The sequence below is a fragment of the Danio aesculapii genome, chromosome 7 (assembly GCF_903798145.1).
Source record: "Danio aesculapii chromosome 7, fDanAes4.1, whole genome shotgun sequence".
Classification (NCBI taxonomy): domain Eukaryota; kingdom Metazoa; phylum Chordata; class Actinopteri; order Cypriniformes; family Danionidae; genus Danio; species Danio aesculapii.
In genome coordinates, this window is record NC_079441.1 from 1,983,247 (window position 1) to 2,004,357 (window position 21,111).

General features: G+C 40.0%; 1 protein-coding gene across 1 annotated transcript; it reads right to left on the minus strand.

The window, feature by feature from the left end:
• Window positions 1-4,691: 4,691 nt before the first annotated feature.
• On the minus strand, window positions 4,692-18,070 carry LOC130232576 (fucolectin-5-like). Its single transcript, XM_056462554.1, has 3 exons — window positions 18,004-18,070; window positions 7,703-7,961; window positions 4,692-4,848 (listed from the first exon to the last, which is right to left on the minus strand). The coding sequence occupies exons 1-3, from the start codon at window positions 18,068-18,070 to the stop codon at window positions 4,692-4,694; spliced, it is 483 nt and encodes a 160-aa protein (XP_056318529.1).
• Between the last annotated feature and the right edge of the window lie 3,041 nt (window positions 18,071-21,111).

A 21,111-nucleotide genomic window follows, 5' to 3' on the forward strand; every position in this document is an offset into this window, starting at 1 on the left:
TTTTTCTGAATTGCTCTTTAAAACTGTAGGTTTGGGTTTAGGGAAGCTGGTAGGAAGGTCAATGGGTGGCTCGCTGTCCCCTTCTTTTTGGAGGAGCAGGAAGAGCTTCAAGCTTAGAGAACGCTCCTCCCTGGAGCTCCTGGAACTCCTCCCCCTCATCGCCCGTGATTGCAAAGTGGCCAGGGGTATGTGTTCGTTCTTTGGGTGGGTGGCAATTATGGTTAATCTTGTCCATGTTGCACCCTCCCACCCATGGTGTATAGGTTTTCTGCCCCCCTCAGTCAGATCCTACAACGTCATGGGCCAGGTCACTCTGCTCTGCATGCTTGCCACCAACTCCAAGGGGTCCTGGCTGAGCTGCAGGAGGGAGATTACTCCCCAGGGGTCTTGCACAACCCCAGATTCCTTCTGACTTTGCTCTTACCACTAAGATAGCCATCTGTTCCCTAGGGAGAGAAATGGCCACCCTGGTTGTCTGGAATTGCCACCTTGGTATCACCTTTGGGGACTTCACCCCATGACTTCTCAAAGGTGGACAAGTAAATAATAATAAAATAAACAAGTAAATAACAGGGTGATTATGTGGTAAAATCTGAAAAGTGGTAAAAATCAGGCAAGGGCTTTTTTTCCTGGATTGCTCTTTAAAAATGTAGGGTTGGATTAAGGGAAGGCGGTGGGCGGGTCAATCTGTGCTTTTGTAAACACTGTTGCTTGGGTTTAGGGAAGGAGTAGGGTGGGTCAGTCGATCGGTCAGTCAGTCATTCTGTCAGTCAGTCAGACGAAAGCGCCTCTGGTGGATGTACGCGAGAACAGCAGGTGTGAATAGCACTCACAAGAGAAATTTGATATTTGAAAAAACAAAAACTGCAAAAAAATTACCTCCTGGTCTCCAGAAATGTATATAGTGGCACGTTGTCAGAATGAGCCTGGGTTGGATGTTCCCCGTGAAAGCTGTAAGCCCTCGGGCAGATCTGAGGATTACAGTGGGGGCTAATCCGTCACCTCTGGGCCCACGGACCCACACTTCGAGCGGTTCTGGTGGTTCATCCCCTGGGATGCCCGCACTTATGCTCAATAACACAGGAGATGCCCCTCCGGGGTGCAAAGCACACTTATGGTTCTGGGGTCGAACATGATGGCTGTGCTTTCCTGGGCTGCTTTGGCAGTGGGTCCGGAGATGTCATCCGACTAGAGGGGTGCGACATGGGGGCTGATTTAAGAGGTAAATCTTTAATATTGTTCTGTCTTATGCAACAGTACTTGTGTAGTTTGTCTTTTTTTTAGCATTGTTCAAAATTTCTTCAATTGTGTTCAACTGAAGAAAAAAAAAACTTGAGAATAAATACTGAGTAATGTTTCATTTTTGGGTGAATAATAAAAATAAGCATTCAATCTTAAATAATAGGCACCTTAAAAAGTGTTCAATTTTTCAATGAGAAATTTCTGTAAACCTTATATTTTCTCACATGGGATTGCTGTTGCCGTTGTTTTCTGACGAGTTTCCGATGTGAATCTTGGCTCCGTTAATTCTTTCGGCACAACAGTCGGCTCTGTTTGTGATGGTTACAAAACTCACTAAGTAAGAGTCCAGCAGATCCAGCATCCACCACGGGTTTGTTTCTTCCTTTGTATGGGTACAAAATGTAGCCTCGCCTGGTGCGATTTTTATTCCATCATTACCTCTTTGGGCATGCCAGAATTCATATGTAGAAGATTGATCAGCGTATCCATTTAAGTGAACATTATCTGGAAGATGAAGAAGCTGCACCTCAGGACACATTATAAGCACATTTAAGCTTTTAAGTCCCTGTCTTGTTTTAGTGTTTATTTCTGTTTTGCCCTTGTGTATATTCATGTCACTTACTGTTACCTTAGCTTTCCCCAGTTCTCCCGAATTCAATCACTACGAGTTTATGTTGAGTTGATGGACTAGAGGATCTGATTTGAGTAAAAACAGTCCAATAGACTGCATATGAAAGATGAGTAGAACATGAGGTTGTGTCAAATTGACATGGTGGGGACTGCCCTGGCTCGCTGTCTCCTTCTTTTTGGAGGAACAGGAAGAGCTTCAGGCTTAGAGAACGCTCCTCCCTGGAGCTCCTCCCCCTCATCACCCTCAATTGCGAAGTGACCAGGGGTATGTGTCCGTTCTTTGGGTGGGTGGCAATTATGGTTAATCTTGTCCATGTTGCACCCTGCCCGATGGAACGGGCCATGACTCCCGCCCGTTGTGTATAGGTTTTCTGCCTCCCTCAGTCAGATCCTACAATACCATGGGCCAGGTCACTCTGCTCTGCATGCTTGCCACCAACTCCGAGGGGTCCTGGCTGAGCTGCAGGAGGGAGATTACTCCCCAGGGGCCTTGCACAACTCCAGGCTGCTTCTGACTTTGCTCTCACCACCAAGTTAGCCACCTGTGCCCTGGGGAGAGAGATGGCCACCCTGGTCATCTGGAATTGCCACCTTGGTATCACCTTTGGGGACTTTGCCCTGGACTTCTCAAAGGTGAAGGAGCAGTTGAGTGCAGTGCTTGCAGCCTCGATACAATAGTTCACCAACGGCCAGGAGCTGCGCACGATGGTTGGACCTGGCACATCTGAAAGTCTCTCTCCCATCCACACTGGACCCACATCAGTTTGGAGCACAGAAGATGCCGTCTCCATAGCACGGCACTCTGTACTCACACACTTGGACAATAAAAACACTTATGCACGAATGCTGTTTGTTGACTTCAGCTCAGCATTCAACACTGTCATACCCTTTAAGTTAATGGTCAAACTCAGAGACCTAGATATTAACACCTCTCTTTGCAACTGGGTTATGGACTTTCTGACTAACAGACCTTAGAATGTTAGATCAGGCCACATCTGCTCCACCACCATCACACTCAACACTGGTGTACCACAGGGCTATGTGCTGAGCCCCTTTCTCTACTTCCTTTTTACCCACGACTGCAGGCCCATAAATAGATCCAACACCATCATGAAATTTGCAGATGACACTACAGTAATCGGTCTGATCAGCAACAATGATGAGACTGCCTACAGGGAGCAGATACAGCATCTGACCACTTGGTGCACAGACAATAATCTGCTCTTTAACATCACCAAGACAAAGGAGCACATTGTGGACTTCAGGAAGGGACGAATAGGCTCACATGATCCTATTCAAATCGATGGGATGGGCGTTAAACCTGTCTCATCCTCACATCTCAAAGGACCTGTCATGGACCACCAACACCTCCAGTGTGGTTAAGCAGGCTCACCAGCGTCTCTTTTTTTTTTTAAGTCTTCAACAGTCTTGGTGAACTTCTACTACTGTGCAATACAGAGCAATAACCAACTACGGCACAGTTTGGTATGGAAGCTGCTCTGTTACTGAGCGTAAGGCACTGCCCAACGCATCACAGGGACCCCCACCCCCCTTCCGGCAACTGAGGACATGCAGAAGAAACACTGTCTGTGCCGAGCAAGCAGAATTTTTAAGGACTCCTCTCACCCTGCTCACACCTCTCATTATTAATAGCAACCTGTGCATATATTTATCTATTGTAAATCTTTGTTCATAGTTAATTCAACCTGTATATAAATGTTCATAGTACATCCATCTGTAAATATCACCATAGTTTTTGGTGGGTTAGGAGGCCTTGGTGGACAGAGGCCAGTGGGCAAATTTGACCAGGATGCAGGGGTTAAACCCCTACTCTTTTTTGAAGGATATCCTGGGATATTTAACAACCACAGAGAGTCAGGACCTCGGTTTATCATCTCACTGAGTAGTATAGAGTGCCCATCAATATACTGGGGTATTAGGACCCACACATATCACAGATTGAGTTTCCCCTTCTGGTCTCACTAACACCAGTTAGCGAGACCAGAAGCCAGAAGCTAGCTTCAGTGGGCGACCATGTGAGAGTTGCAGAGAGCTAGCTGCCGGCAATGCAACATTTGGATCCTCCACCTCCTTTTTCCCTTGCAATCCATGCTAGACTGTGACAGAGCTACAGACTACTTCATTTATATATATATATATATATATATATATAAATTGACATTAAAAACTGTTATTTCGGCCAAACTAAAATAAGTAAGACTCTCTCCAGAAGAAGAAAAAAAAATACTCTTTGCTCTGTTAAACATCATTTGGGAAATATTTGAAAAATAATTTTAATAAAGGAGATTGAATACTTTCATCTTCAGCTGTTTATATGTATGTGAGCATGTAAATATGTACACACGATTAATGAATATATATATTTACTTATACAGCTAAAACATGTTGCATTGCTTGTCCAAAAAAGAAAAACGCAATGAGATATTTCCCCAAATCGCCTAGCTATATTATATTGTTTTATTGATGTGATGTTGTGTACAGTAATGTGCAGTGACAGTAGTGTACAGTAGGGTGCAGTGACAGTAGTGTACAGTAGGGTGCAGTGACAGTAGTGTACAGTAGGGTGCAGTGACAGTAGTGTACAGTAGGGTGCAGTGACAGTAGTGTACAGTAGGGTGCAGTGACAGTAGTGTACAGTAGGGTGCAGTGACAATAGTGTACAGTAGGGTGCAGTGACAGTAGTGTACAGTAGGGTGCAGTGACAATAGTGTACAGTAGGGTGCAGTGACAGTAGTGTACAGTAGGGTGCAGTAACAGTAGTGTACAGTAGGGTGCAGTGACAGTAGGGTGCAGTGTCTTTAAGTGTCAGAAGCACCTGTGGAATAGACCGTCAGCTCACACAGAGTCAGATTCTTGGAGTCTCCAGGAATGAACACATTCAGGTAACGGCCTTGCAGTCCACCACATGAATACGAGACAGACTGACCTGCTGAAAGACCCGAAATCTCTGCACATCTAGAGAGAAAATATAAAACAGTAGGAAGTTAATATGAACTTCTGCAATATTACATAATGGGCTCTCTTTAAATTATCTAAGTGATAAGTTTTTAACTTATCAACTGACCAAGTTTTCATTGATTTATTTAACGTCTTGTACATGACATGGAGTCCAACCTATTGTGTTTTATTAATGTCTACACCTACATCAACTCTAAACCCAACCTACTTGTGGCTTAAGTCCCTCCCGCTTGGAGGTCTCTGGGCTGCAGCACTACCTACTTGGAAATGTTGGGCATTTCTCTACTTTATAAATTGGCTCATTTATCAGACACATTTATTCAAAGTGACTTGCAAATGAGGCTAAAAAAGGACTTCAAATCATCAGAGAGCAGCAGTATATGAATGCCAAGACAAGTCTTAGTTTTTTGCTTTTAGATTCTAATTTTTGTATTAGATGTATTACTCAAAGCTATGCAAATGTAAATTGCTTGTACATGTTTTGGTATCACTTTACTTCAAGGGGTGTTCATAAGACTGTCATTAAACTTTTATAACCATGTCATGAATGTGAATGAGATTTTTTGCATGCTTAATTGTTATTAAGTGTCATTCGCTCATTTATTACATTTTAAACACAAAGATGACATTGTCTATTTTGACAACTTGACATAAACAAATAGATCACAATCTGGTTTTGTTACCGAGACAACAAAACTTCTCAGAAATCTGTCATAAACAAAAATAAATCTAGTTAATTAATTGGGCCACTCTAACTTGATTAGACCTTATTTTTCCTGTGACACTGGTTCGGAAGCAAACTGTTTTGTTGGCTGTTGCAACCTCAAGATGACGAGAAAGTTGAAAGCACCTGTGAGCTGTTCCCATGTCTTACCACGTGTATTGAGTCATTTGCCTGGAGAGTACTGTTTAAAATAGTTTCACTTAGTTGCTGGGATGTACCCTAACACACGCATTTAGTCCAGCATGATGTAGACATGGGTGGTGTGGCCCCAATGTGGCAGAATTTCTATAGGATTCCATTACCATTCTATAGGTGCCATTAACGAAACAAGTTAGTTAACACTCTGGCAGGCCTGAGGGTTGCAGTGAGGGCTTGTGCGCCTCACTCCTCTACAGTGTGCTCTGTTCAAGCTTCGAGCATTTTTGATGGTTCATCCTCTGGGATGGCTGAGCTCATGCTCAATGTAATCAGGGACCAGATGTCCATTGCAGTATCAGAAGGTGGGGTGTCTTGTTCTGATGACGGTTCATACTCGATTCCTCCCTCTGGGGTAGTAAGTGAGGTTTTAGACCTGGAATCTTACATGATGGCCATGCTTTCCTGGCCTGCTTTGGTGGTAGGGCTGGAGATGACTTCACTCCCGGGACCACCACTTGACCACTAGATGGGTGCTATGTGGGGGCTAACAAGAGGACCAGACCCTCTAAGCCCTCCATCCCCTTCTCCACCCGGCAACCGACTATGCTCTTATGACCATCAAGTTGGCTGATCATGTCCTGGGGAGGATGATGGCCACACTAGTGGTCAAGCAATGCCACCTCTGAGCCAATATGTGCGACGTTGACAAGGCTTCTTAATGCATCCATTTCTCAGGCCGACCTGTTCAGCAACACCATTAGGGATGCCCTGAACCTATCCACTTTGTTGGCTCCTTGTCGAGGGCATCCAACTGCAGCTCCAAGAACTGCTCTGCCTGACCAGCTCGTTGCACTGGCTAAAAAAGAGAAAATTTCCCTCTCTTTTTCTCCCTTTTTCAGCCTCTTCTATGCCTGGAATATGACTATGTGCCCAAGGTTCCTACCATGGCCTTTGGAGACCTGGTAGTGAGCCTGCAAGCTGCCTGCAGAAGAGGCAGATCCAGCCCTTTCACTGCTGTTGGGCCCATTTGGTGAACCCTAGAGAGTTCCTCTGAGGCCCCCAGTGCCAGAATGAAGGAGCTTGGCCAATAACGTTGTCAGTACTTGATGTACCCACATGCTGGGGATTGGTGCCAGCTATGAGTAATCCCGGTGGCAATCCCAAATGTGCCATTTAGCCACAGAGAATTCCCCCTTCTCAGGCAGACCCGTGTCTTCTCTAACCCATATGTGCATATTGTCACAAGATCTTCCCATTTGGTAGCAGGAAGCCTTCGCAATGTCCTTCCTATTTGGGACTGGCACTCTTTCCCAATGTACTGTTGTATTCTAAAATCCCAAGTCTACAGTTAGCTATGTAAAAGATCAACTAGGACCCCTAAATTATATTCTAAATATTCCCATATTCTGGTAATTTAAGGCCTGGGGACGTTGGAGGGCTGCACCTTTGGTGATACTGGTGTGTTCATGCTATGCTTGGCAAACTTCTCACCAAACACGTGATGGGTCCAGCTTCTGTGGCGCTATTCTTACACATTTCCAGCGTGTCAGTAGACTAAATGTTGAAGTTTCCGATCTAAAGGGGAATGTCCTGGTTATGTCTGTAACCCACATTCCACAAAGGAGGGAAAGGAGACGTTGTGTCTGCTTCTCCACAGCAGCTGGGTCTCCAGCTGATAGCTGAGTGTTCGGCTTCTTCAGCGATTAAAGCCTCACTTGCTCTCCTTCAGGTGCTGACTATATACTTGCCTGATTAGACTAGCTGCACTGTGAGGAGCTGCAGTTTGCCAATTCATAGGATTCACTGGCCTGTTTTTTCACTTTTTCATCCGAGAGTTGCAGTATATGAATGCTGAGGTTTTTTTATTTTTACTTATTTAGCTTTTTTTGCTTTAAAGACAAATGTTGGCATTAAATGTATTACACAAAGCAATGCAATGTAAAATGCATGTAAATCTTTTTTTGGTGCAAATGTAAATATTCTTGTCACTTGGAGTTGTTGTTGCCGTTGTTCTCCAGGGAGTCTCCGATGAGAATCTGGGCTCCATCGATTAGTTCTGGACAGCAGTCAACTCTGTTAGTGAACACAACTCTTCCAATGCTGAATGAATTCATCAGGTCCAGCCTCCACCATGGGTTCGTCTCAATTTTAGTGTGTATGCAGCTGGTTGAATGACCGTCAATGGCCAATTTAGGTGGTGTAGCAAACGAAGACGACTGTACAGCCTTTCCTCTGAGTGCAAGATCCTCTGGAAATGCAAATGAGAGACACAAATCACCATGCTGCACTTTTAGACTTTGCCACAATTTTAAAGTTGTTTACAGCAAAAACACCCTGTGAATATCACATTCATTTTTTACAGTTCACTACTGTAATATGCAGTGCTCTGTGGGACGTTACCGTAATCAAAAGTAGTTGAATACAAAAATGAGACTGTTAATGAAAAAAAATTGTCACTTGCTTGGAATGTATTAAACTCAAAAGTAAATACAAAAAATAAAGGTTTTGTACTGCTAGTGTACAATGTTAATTACAGTAAAACTACTGTAAAAATTGTCATACTGTAAAATTCGGATGCAGCATAAAAATAAACTGCAGTAAGGCTATTTTACTGTAAAAAACGGAAATTGCTGTAGGGCGCTGCTACTGTAAAACACATTTACAGGTTAAAGAAACCACGCATACCTTCTATGTAATCTGTGCTGGTGTAAATGGAAGTGGTGCCTGTTGCAGAAATAAAAAAGCAAGTAGTTAAATATCTAACTTACGCACATATGGGGCTCGGACTCATGAGCAAAAATACATTGAAATGTATTTCAAAATAAAATACCAAAATGCCTCATTTTTTTGTGTATCAAAATAAACTACAAAATACAGCGGTCACAAATGTATCAAAATAAAATACTGTATTTTAAAAACACTACAAAATACTTTTACATGGGAGTATGAGATTTCTTCGCAAACCTTCCATCAGTAGGAATATTCGATCAATATTAGTGAAGTAAACAATGTTTGACAGCAACAGCGTTTCTCAGAGCAAGTTTAAATCTGCCACCTCATTCACCTCTACTTCCTGTACAAACCTTTGCTTGTCTTTCGTTTTAGTATAAATAGGGTATATGCCGAAGCATGCTAATAGGACTTTTAATTTGCCAGTAACCTGGGTTAATCGTTTCCGGTGAAGTGTATGCCAATGCAAAATCGGCGTGTTTAAGGTCTGTTTTTTTTTTAAACATCAGCGATCTCCACTGGCTGAGTGATATCTGATATAAAGTGGGTCTCAGATTGTAGAAGAAGCACTGCATTAAATTACATTTTCCCCCGACATGTCTTTCTAATATGAGCATTTATTTTACCCCATTATATTCAGTGACGCTTTTTGTCTTGTTTTACGCTTGAGCAACTAAATGAATGCCAAAGTCTGTTTAACTGATTGTATTTGAATTACATTACAACATCGATGCTGTAAAAGGAACCGTATAAAATGGAAAAACTCACAATAACAGGTCACCGGAAGTTTATCAGTATGGGGAAAAACACTAGCTCGGCATATACCCTATTTTATACAGAAAGTCCTATCTTGCAGGTGATCTCTTTAATCCCTGTAAAAACCATCTAATGCAGATAATGAGTTGGAATATAGTGCTATATCTCTTCATCGTGTTTCCACACTAAAAAAAGTGTTGCATGCAAAACTGTTGCAAACAATTTATTTGTGTTGGATTTAAACAAACAAATTAAATTGAGCAATGTTCAACTTAATTTGTTTGTTTAAATTCAGCCCAAATAAATTGTTTACAACCACTTAACGTAAAAAATTGAGTAAATCCAAGGAATCATCTTTGAATACATTTTTTTCAGTGCATTAATTGGGTGGCCAGTAAAACTGCCACCATCTCTGAACAGTCTTATATTTCAAAAGGGTGATATATGAAGAGGTTATATTAATGTTTTGTTCACATCATTTTTTAAATAAATCTATTTTTTTGCAATTAAAATCTTCAATACTTCATGTAAAAACATGATTTCTGAAAATCTTCAGCTTTAGTCATTTCCATAAATCGTGTTTTTTTGTAATCTTCAATTGTGAATAACATAAAACAGGATATCTCTAAAAAATGGAGTTATCTGTTTTTGCAAATAAACTCTTCATATACATCCTGCTGTTGTCGTGTAATGGGACCAGTCAGTCAGTGTAGACTGAAGTATTATTAAATATTTGTGTCTCGGATACTGTATTGTGCCCCTTTGACATCTTTCTTCTTCATCAACCAACCCAGGCTCATTCTGAGAACGTAGTCCCGTGGACATTTCTGGAGACCGCGAAATACGTAGTCGGGGGTACGTACGCCTGCATTTCATTTTTTTAAGCGAACGCTGCGGGGCGGTGTGACGCCGTTCCTTTCGGCGCTTGCCGGTAGGCCAGTCGGCCGCTCGCCTCCATGTGGAGAGCTTTCCCGCTGCAACCAGTTTGTCCGGTTAGCTCTTCGTGTACTCTGGCGGACTCGAGGCGCAGAGAGGGGCTGACCACGACGACGACCGAGTTCGAGTCTGGGGAAGAGCGGTTCCAGAAATCAGGTAAGAAAACAAAAACAAAATCCAAAAAATAAAGCGAACAAGTTCGTCACAGGGTGAGAATGTGGTCAAAATCTGAAAACGTGGTAAAAATCAGACAAGGGCTTTTCTTTTTCTGGACGGCTTTTGTGAATCGTCGTTGGTTGGGTTTAGGGACGGAGGAGGGTGGGTCAGCCGATTGGCCGGTCGCACGGTCAGTCATTCCGTCATTCAGGCAGACAGGCGTAAGGTCGTTCGACAGCGGCCTCTAGCGGATTCGCGAAAACAAAAACTGCAAAAATACGTACCTCCCAGGACTTATTTCGCGGTCTCCAGAAACGTCCCCGGAACTACGTTCTCAGAATGAGCCTGGGTTGTCATCAACTATTGGCATTTGAAACATTGAAAATGTCAATGAGGCATTGTAGGAATCGCCACTGTAAGACTTATTTTTATATTGCCTTATTTTCTTGGCATCTACATCAGCAATCCATCCAAAACTACTACTGTATGAGCAGTATACTCATTCTCCCAAGTTGTCAGTTCTTCTTTAACTGGAAGAGTCCCAGTTTGCCCTCTTAGTGAACACCATCTTTAGGTGTTTAATATTTCTAAACCTCCTCTGCATTTCCACCTGCAGCACTGAGACTGAGAATGATTATGTGCTGCAGGCTCCATATTCCTGTTTTTGGACTGTTTTTTCCGTCTCATTTCTTAAGCAAAGATGCTGATGCAGAATTGTACACTATACTGCCATTACATATTACTGGTCTAGGCATTGTGCAGTATATCATTTTCAATGATTGTTGACTTGCTCTCGAATATACCTATGCCATTAATCGGTTATTTTCTTCATGTGCGTTGCATAATTTCCATCCATACTCCAAGCATTGACCACCTTCTTTTTTTTAATTCAAGTTTTTTTTATTGTTTTCTTCTGGTTCATGACAAAATAATACAAACACATGTTACAAGTGATTCCTTGTGGCCTACTAAATGTAAAGCCAGAATGAATACAGTGGTTACTAGGACAGAAGTACAGTATTGTTAGATTGACCACCATCTTAATTAATTTCCTGTTCTGATCTCAAGCCTAGTCAAATAACTGAGAAAGCATCAATCTGAGGCTGCATTTTCATAATGTCATCATGTAGACTTCTTACAAAGTATTTTACAGTATTTAAAAAATACAAGTTTTGATACAAAATACTAACCCATTTTCATAAACCCCATAAAATACAAATGACAAAATACTATTTTGTATTTAAAATACGTATTTGAAATACATGTATCATAAATACTGCCCATCCCTGGGTCTAAACAGGAGGTGTGTTAAGGCTATTCTAAGAAACTGAAATTGACCACACCATTGACCAACTAAAAGCTGCTCTAAAGTCCTGTCTAGTTATGTGCCTATGCAGGTCCAAACGCTTAAACACTGCTTAATACTGTGAAGTCTGATTGGTCTGATGACATTAAATATATGAGACACAAAAAAAAAAATCACTGATGTATTCTGATATTCCAATGCGTAAAAGCACAACTCTTAATAATGAAGCCAAGCGTAAGAGAAAGGAGAGGGCTCATGACTCTCAGTGCATGAATGTGTAGGCACACTATGCATGCTGATGATAAAACTGCCTAAATGTTGATTTATGTTTTGTAATATACTCGGATGACTATGTATCTGTTTTCCCAAGTGATTACCTCACTGTTCACGTTGAACATAGGATTTAATTCGGTTATACACCTGTGTTTATGAATGACCTATGCTCTGTTTCTACAAACCTGTTTCTGAACACTGTTTCTGAACCTTGTCTCTAAACACAGTCCTATTAGTGGATCTTTATCTATGCACGAGGAAAATAAAAGCTGAAATGTATAAACTAGCTTTGCGCTTTCTGACCTCTCTACACTGGAGGTTGGTTGCCCTTTATTCTCAACAGAGGAGTAAAGTAAGTAAAGGAAGGTTTTTTTTTGACCACACTTTGTTATTATTGTTCATTTATTCGTTTGTTGGAGATTAGAACTGAATTTAGAAATAGTTTTGATCAAATCTTTGCTCTTAACAAACGAAATTAAACATGTAGGCTAATGGATGTGTTCAGTGGAGTGAGTTTCCACCGTTTCCTCACTCCACCAAAGTAAAGGAGTAAAGTGAGGAGTAAAAGTAAAGAGAAAGTAAAGAGGCTGAATGGAGGAGGCTCGTTCTTTATCCTCCCGCTGCAGATGCTCTGTTTAACTGTTTTCTCGCTAGTGAAGCGTTCAGTTTTTACAGTTACAAAGTCCACCATGTAAATAGCAAATGCACCAGGGCGTGACCCAACTGACTCTTAAAGGGAATGAGAGATCAGACTCTGTTAGGTTTAATGCACCTTATGCTCAAAACACATCCAGAACTCATTAAGAGAATAGGCACAACCCTGTTAGACCATGCGCCGGGGTGCAAATCATATTTTTTCCGTCTTTAAAATAGCAAAAGTGGATTCAGATACACCCTTAATGCTTTTGTGCCGTGTGTTTTAGACTGCGCCTAGATCGTTAAAACACAGCCCATGCAGACAAAAATTAACAAACTTTTACAAAATCTCTGTTATGTTTCTAGCACACTGCAAAATTTAGCTTTTGTCTTGTTTCTAGTCCAAATATCCAGACAAGCTAAATGTATAGTCCTGTTTTCTGAATTAAGGAGTCAAAATGAAATGGGGTTTTCCTTGAAATAAGCAAAATAATGGAATAAGTGAAATAATCTTGTTTTTCCTTTTGACAAGATTATTTCCCTCACCCCATTGGCAGATTATTGGCAGATACGGAAAACAGCTTTTGTTGTCTTGTTTTCACAGTGGACACTTTACAGCACAATGGGAAGCACAGAATTTGGAATAAACATGAACGTTTCTTGAAAAACAGCAGTTAACACTTCATTTCTGACTTTACTCTGTTAAGCATCCTGGGAACTACAGATCCACTGTCACTTGTCAACAAAAGCATTTCATGCCATCTTAATGCAAGCTAATTAAGTAATCTCTAATTGTAGGTATTAGGTTAATTGAACACAAGGAAATTTAGTTGAGACAAAATGCTCAGCTTAGTTTTATTTACATTTTGTTGAATGAGAGAGAGAAAAAAAATCAATTTGTGTTTGTGTGATAGTTTAAGATGAAGATCAACTCATGCGAAGGAATAATTTGCCTAAAACCTTATTTGTAAAAGAGATCATCATTTAAAAAAAGCATCACGCACAAAGGATTAGGAGTGTAAAAAAAACATTAGGTGCATCCAAAAATCCCATACTAATGCACTATTCAATGCCAGATCGCAATATAAGTAATGTACTTACATCAAAAATGTTAAAGGGGACCTATTGTGCCTTTTACAAGATGTAAAATAAGTTTCAGTCCCTAGGGCGTGTGTGTGAAGTTTCAGCTCAAAATACCACACTAATAATGCTTTATAACTCTTTGAAACTAAAACTCTTGCTTGAAATTTTTTTCGAGTGCGATGCTAATGGTCTAATCCAACACAATCTCATGGCAATTCGTAACTTTTTGATTTAGTGGCTAATTCGTATGAATTCGTACAATCTAATTCGTACAATTTAGTACGATTTGCTCATCCCCCAATGACGGTTGGGTTTAGGGGTGGGGTTAGGTGCCACGCCTCCTTTTTAAAATCGTACAATTTTGTACGACTGAATTAGCCACTAAACTGACAAAACGTAAAATACTTACGTTTTCTCGTGAGATCAGGCTGGTCTAATCCGATATAGTGATCTGTGCTATGCTAAGCTGATTCAACAATCTATACTTCAAAAATCAACTGTTTACCTCCAGGGGAGCCATAAAATCAGTCTGTTTACAGTAACACTTTCTTTTGATGGTCCATTTGAGTAGTAGTAGTAGTAGACTGTCTGCTTAATATCTTGTTGATACTGCTCCTTCAAACAGACATTAAGAAACTTTGCTAGTACATGTCAACTTACACTAACCCTAACCCCAATCAAACAGTCTACTAATAATCTAATGAGAATTAGCTGGCACGTTGATGCAATATAACTTAAATTCAACAAACAGACCATCAAAATAAATGTGACCCTGTTTACAAATAAGAGAGTGTTCCTTTAATAAAAATGACTGCTTCTGTAAATTAGCCCCATTATTTTGTAATATTTATATATAAATAGATATTCCACTGAATTATCAAAATCGTATCGCAGAAATCTTTAAAGTATCGACAAATATCGTATCGCTGGATTTGAGGAACAATATCATATCATACAATGACGAGACGTCTGATTTACTGCAAAAGATGTACTATTATCATAGAAGACAGAAACTCCATAATAATAATAAATATATAATATATTTTATTTTGAAACTTTGTTTGAAATTTGTTTGAAAATATAAGATGATATTAGCATGGGAGATACTCACTGAGAAATAAAAGCAGATATCCAAACATCCACCTCATCTCGTTTTGAAGCAGGACTACAACCATAGATGAATGAAGATCACTTTAACTGATGATTTGCCTTTATATCTTGATGTAGTAAAGACACAAACCTGTTTACTCTTTTTCTTAGCTTAAAGTCTTCTTCTGTCTTCTTTTCTGTCTTAGTCTCAGTTTTTCTCTTTTAATCCTTTAGCCCCACCCCCTTTTATCAGCTCTGTTTTGATTGGCTGTTGGAGTGTTTTCATTCAAGCCTGTTTATATATATTTTCTGACTTGTTGTGATCATCAGATATACATTATGTACAGTGTATATCCATTATCAGGTAATATATAAATCAAGATCATTTATTTGAGAGTGGTTTGAAGGGCTGTCATTGGTCCTGTCAAACCTGTTAAGAGTTCAAGATTACATTAGCCATAACAAGAAGTCTCACCCTTAGGGGTATTTATGCAAATACGGATAAACGCAGGTCTATTAGTCCATTTCAGATGCAAAAGTGCTCATTTGAAAAGCAAAATGTGCCCTGAGACTAATAAAATATAAGCTTATATACTTAGATGTGCATCAGTGGTCATCTGTTTGTTTTTCAGATATAAGATCATGATTAAAAACTGACCATAATCAATGAACATTTGTAAGGCAGCCAGCCGAAAACAACAACACACATTTGAAATGGCTGCAGGATATATAGCTTCAGCATCATCATTGCAATCTGCTCATCCACAGTAGTCACATTGCAGAAAGTACAATGTCAAATCAGGATTATAGTCGACCAGCACAATTCAAAACACATGAGATTAATGGAGTCAATGCGAAATGTAAGATTATATTTTATTATATATTTGCTTGCGTTTTTAAAGGGGAGATCCAGACAGTGTATTTTTAAGGCTTGGTTGTGTTTATTAGATGCAAAGCAATGTGTGCTCATGCTTCACTTGTAGAAAATCAGGTTATTCTTTCATATATCTTACTTTGATTACATACAGCTACTCTGCTAACATGAAAACCACTGTCATGTCTCCTAGTTCCTCCAAAAGGCCCGCCTTCAAGAGGCTCTGATTGGTTAACATAATGTGCTGTGATTCGCAGATCACCAGGAAATGTGTCACGACCAGTCACGCCTCTACTAGCCTCTGCTGTGTAAATACTGTCATGTCAGTGTAGCCGTGTCAGTGTGAGCCTGAATTAGACAGAAAATGAAGAGGACACAGTTGAACCCCATGCCTGCTCTCTAAAATAAAATCTGACAAGTGTCTTTTATAATAAGCATGTGTAAGTAATATTAACCCAACTGAAAAATACAGCTTAAACCAGCCTAGGCTGGTTGGCTGGTTTTAGCTGGTCAATCAGCCTGGTTTTAGAGGGGTTTTGGCCATTTCCAGCCAGGTCTTAGCTGGTCAGGCTTGAAAATGACCAGCTAAAACCAGCTTGACCACCTAGCCAGACTGGGAGCCCAGCTAAAACCAGCTATGTCCAGCCTAAACCAGGCTGGTCGAGCTGGTTTTAATTGGATTTAGCTGGTCATTTTCCAGCCTGACCAGCTAAGACCAGGCTGGAAATGGCAGGAAGCCAGCATGGAAATGACCAAAACCCCTATAAAACCAAGCTGGTCAACCAGCTAAAACCAGCCAACCAACCTAGGCTGGTTTAAGCTGGATTTTTCAGCAGGGAAACGTTCACATATCTTTTGCGTGTTCGTTATTTGAGATGTAGAGCGCAGGGAAAGCGTCCACATAGACAGACACTGCAGCGCTGCTGAAGATTGTGTGTGTTTACAGAAGTTTGACTGATAAATAGGAGTTTGTAGCTAAATTGTTAGCGGTGCCAAACAGCATTTCCCATTGTTTACATCCTTGTTTACGTCCTTGCTACAACATACTCTTAATGCTAGACACTATTTATGTCATATGTCACAGGTTGTGCCTCACAATCCACAGCTTCGTCTATTATGGTTGGAGCTGCTCCTTCCTTGAGGAGATTTAAGCCGAATCCAGCACTGAACTGGGAAAGATTCTGGAAGCTGTGTTTAGTCAAATGCTAGAGCTATATCTTTTTAATAATTCTCTGGAACATAATTAAAATTAAACTGTAAGCTCTTCTCTCTTTGTGTCGTGTCCTTTGAAAGCCCAAATACAGAAACAGAAGAAGCTCTGTGGAAAATAGCAGCGCTTGGACGCCATTTTAGCTCCCTCTGCTATAACATTACAGCGCCTCCGGCCACGCCCTTTTGCTGTGCAGGGTGTATGCACTTGGTGAATGCGCGTAACCTGAAGCGTTTCTGATCTCACTAACCTGGATGTATTTTTTTGTCGTCCCCAAACTTTGTTCGCTGCGCTAAGCTAACTCTGTAAAAGCCAGTGTCTCCCTTTGCATTGAACTTTGAGCCTCTTACATTCAGAGAGATGTTGTTTATGTTCACACAGCTACATTATACATCAACTAAAGTTTACCATATGACATCGTAGTGGACCACCCCTGTGAGGCCTGTGACTGTGTAAGCATTTCAGGTGAGATTAAAATGTTCAAGAAGAAGACATTATAAGGTTTGAAGCTTTATTTATACTACTGTCTGAAGACAATGTTGGATTTCTGTGTCTGACTCTGCAGAAAGTCAGTGTTTGTCGTTTGTATCTTCGCTTGATTGTACGCTTGTAATGTGTTTGTTTGTTTGTAAATGTACACACCTATTATACCATCCCAATCAATCTAAAACGGTGAACTCTTTTAAAATAGAGCTATTCAGAAATCATATTGTTGTGCAGTGTGAACTTGTCGAAAATCTATATTAGACCCTTAAATAAATGTTTAATAAAATAAACAACGTAACTGAATTAATACACAGTTGTCCAAACTCTTTATGATTTATTTCACTGCAAACTCAACGAAGATGGGTTATTAATATTATAGTTATATTTATACACACAGCATGTTAAAGTAAAACTTACATTACACTGAGATATCAGTGATAAAACAATGACATGTGAGCAATTTCAACTTAATCCAAAATAAAGTATCTAATAGACAGCAGAGTGAAGGTTATGATTATGAATTTGGATTTACTTCAGTATGTTGTTCAGTCAGCTAGTTTTTTCTTTCTTTCTAAAGTTTCACGTTAGCAGTCAAAGTGAATTACTATTGAGTCGAATTCTCAAAGAGACTTTCCAGAGCATCACGGCACCTTGATGCAATCTGTAAATAAAGCAATTTTAGTGTATTACTTCAAGTTGTTTTAATAATAATGTACATGCATGCTGGTTATTTACAGTTTTCAGCACAGACTCACGCTGATCAGTTGTCATATCCTGCATTCCCAGCACCTTTCTAGGGCTTTCGAACCAAACGAATGTCATGTTTGCGTATCCTCTGCCAGCAAGAGTAGATTTCAGCTGAAAATTAAGAGATTCATTTTAAATGAGTTTTATATGAAAGAATTGACTACGTAGTTCAATTGAATATGTATCCTGTTTCAAATTATAATTTTTTTTCTGTATTGACAAATGAGCTAAGTAACACTCAAACATTAGTTTACATTGCCGATCAATTGTTTAAAACATTTCCAAAAATACTACTTGACTCCAACTACATGTAATTTTAGGTGTACAGTGGTCCCTTGCTGTAAAAAGTGCCGTTTACTGACATGGACTCTTCCAGTCACCCCCGCCGATCAGTGTAAAATGGACTGATCCAAAGTTTCTGAAAGTGACAGAGAGAACGAGCTAATGATGATGGGAGGTAGTGAGATAATTTAAGATGTACGTTGTAAATAGTTAGAGAATAATTGGCATTCCAGTCGGAGAAGTTCATTGATGGTGTGTACATCTAAAAAAGTAAGTGAAACTGTGAATGTTGAATGCTTATTTTCAGTGAAAAGTTAATATATATTTGTTTGTTTATAAACCGTACCGAACTCCTGTAAAAATTACTGATTAGGATGTACACATATGTTTATGTATATTATTATTATTATTATTATATCTTTTATATATATATATATATATATATATATATATATATATTAGTGCTGTCAATCGATTAAAAAAAATTAACTAATTAATCGCACCTTTTTAAAAAAATTAATCGCGATTAATCGCATTTAAAATACTGAAACTTGTAATTTTGGCTATTTAAATGTAAATTAATGTAAACTCAAGACAAAGAAACTAATTCAATTCAAAATACAATTTTTTATTTGAAATTTTGTGTAACACATTTCCTCATACAAACTACATAACTGAAAAAACATCAATATCCTCAAACCTAACAGTTGGCTTCAAAGGCATGTAAGTCCTGCTTGAATTTTAAAACAATAAATGCCAATAAAAACAAAAAAAAAGATTTCCATGCTGGATTTTAGGAGGACTGCAAAAATAAAATCCAAATTGGCACTGAAAAAACGGATAAGTAGAAACAAATTAGCTTAGTCCTCCTTTATTTTCAGCCATGTTGCTGAGACAGACAAGTCTGTTGACATTATCTGGGGACAATGTGGCCCTTCTCTTTCTCTTTGTTGTAACGTCCTGAACAAGAGATTCCTGTTTCTGTCCACATGCCACTTGATGCTGCATCAGTTCATGAGCGTTGGCTGGACTGCTTAAAGTGCCCAACAATCTTACGACATTTAGCCAGGACACTTTCAAATCCACTGCCGTGTATGGAAACCGTGACAGTTCGCTGCAAAATGTGGGCCGCGCAGGGCAGGTGTTCAAATGGAAGTAGTCTTGCGGCAGCAACCATATTACGAGCACTGTCAGTGCCAAGTGTGCTTAACTTCTCCTCGATTTTCCATTCTCTTGCCACATCGAGAAAACGATCCGCACATGCCTCAGCGTACTGTCGTTCCTCAGTTTTAGATGCAGTTAGTGCGAATGAATGCAATTTCCATTCTTTATCAACGAAGTGCGCTGTGATGCCTAAGTAGTTGTCATTGCTCACCGAAGTCCAGTGGTCCCCTGTGAGCGCGATGTGTGTCGCCTGCTGTAATGTGTTCATCCTCCGTGCCTTCTCATCGTCATATAAAGTGTGTACTTTTGACATGATGGTTGCTCTTGAGGGCAGATCGTATGAGGTGTCTCCCGATGCAGTTCTAATTACGTCCCGCAGTCCATCGTCCTCGACTATGTTAATAGGTCGGCAGTTTTTAGCTATCCAAATAACCAAATCCTTTGTTACCTTATCGCTTACAGACCTCGTCATTTTACCACGAACGCACTTCTGCTATTTACATTGTCGACGCCCTGAGATGGTTTCGGTAGGGTGTTTTGCTTTTAAATGATAAGTCAAAGACGAATTACTTCTGTGGTAATTAAATTTGGCTTTGCAAAATGCACATACTTTTGCTTTATCCACAGAACCATCCGGCAGAGTTTTATAATGAAACTTTCCGTCTAAAGGTCCTTCCTTAATCGTATCCATATTTCTCTGCACGTTTAACACAGGTCGGCCACAACAGGAAATAAAAAAAAGCCCAACTGCGTTAATTGCGTTAATTATTTTTAACGCGTTAATTAATTAAAAATTAATCGCATGCGTTAACGCGCTAATTTTGACAGCAATAATATATATATATATATATATATATATATATATATATATACACAGGGGCGGACTGGCCATAGGGAGCAGCGGGACATTTCCCGATGGCCTGACGGTCAATCTGGCCTGCCGCCGTGAGTCTGGCCTGCCGCGCCATCCACACTCACACATATATATATATATATATATAATTCCTGCCAGTACATTTTAGCTATTATTACACGGTAATAATGCACATACCTTAGGTAGCACATGCGCTGTAATGTTGTTTACCACTTCATGAACACCAAGGGTGTTCACGTGCGCAGTTCGTGGCCAACGCACACACATAGCCAATGAATCGACCAGCATTGACACCAATTGCTCCTCAATTTAACCCATTGTGTTTGTGCTGTATGTTTTCATTTATTGTCAATGTGTATTCATTTATTAATGTTATATTGTGCTTTTATCTGTTTATTCATTTTATATTTTTTACATTGCAAAACCACACACAAACTGTTCAATAAAGACTATTTGAAGTACTTCAGTACTTCCGGGCAAACTGTAGCCTTCACATCCAAACCAGCGCAAAGTTTAAAGCGATTTTTCACTCGCTAATACGTGGTTCATGATTTTATTGTGTGCAATCTGATATGCTTGCTTTTATTAATTTTTTTTTCAGACCATTGTGTTCTGGTCCTGTAGACCACTCTCCTCCATGTCTCCTGTAGAGCACAGAAAGTGTTCAGCTTGCTAAATGAACATAAATCGCAGATCGCTAGCAGTGTGAGCTCCAACAAGGATGCTAAAAGCGTTGTAACTGTCTGCAGCAAGACCATCGTAAGGGGAGAGACACACCAGATGCGCCGCACCATGC

What these genes read in the sequence shown, in the direction of transcription:
- LOC130232576 (XM_056462554.1), bottom strand. Translation starts at nt 18,070, where the DNA reads ATGACATTCGTTTGGTTCGAAAGCCCTAGAAAGGTGCTGGGAATGCAG. An exon ending in GGATATGACAACTGATCAGC is followed by an intron (nt 7,962 to 18,003) that starts GTGAGTCTGTGC and finishes TTGCATTTCCAG; the next exon opens with AGGATCTTGCACTCAGAGGA. An exon ending in AACGGCAACAACAACTCCAA is followed by an intron (nt 4,849 to 7,702) that starts GTGACAAGAATA and finishes TTTTCTCTCTAG; the next exon opens with ATGTGCAGAGATTTCGGGTC.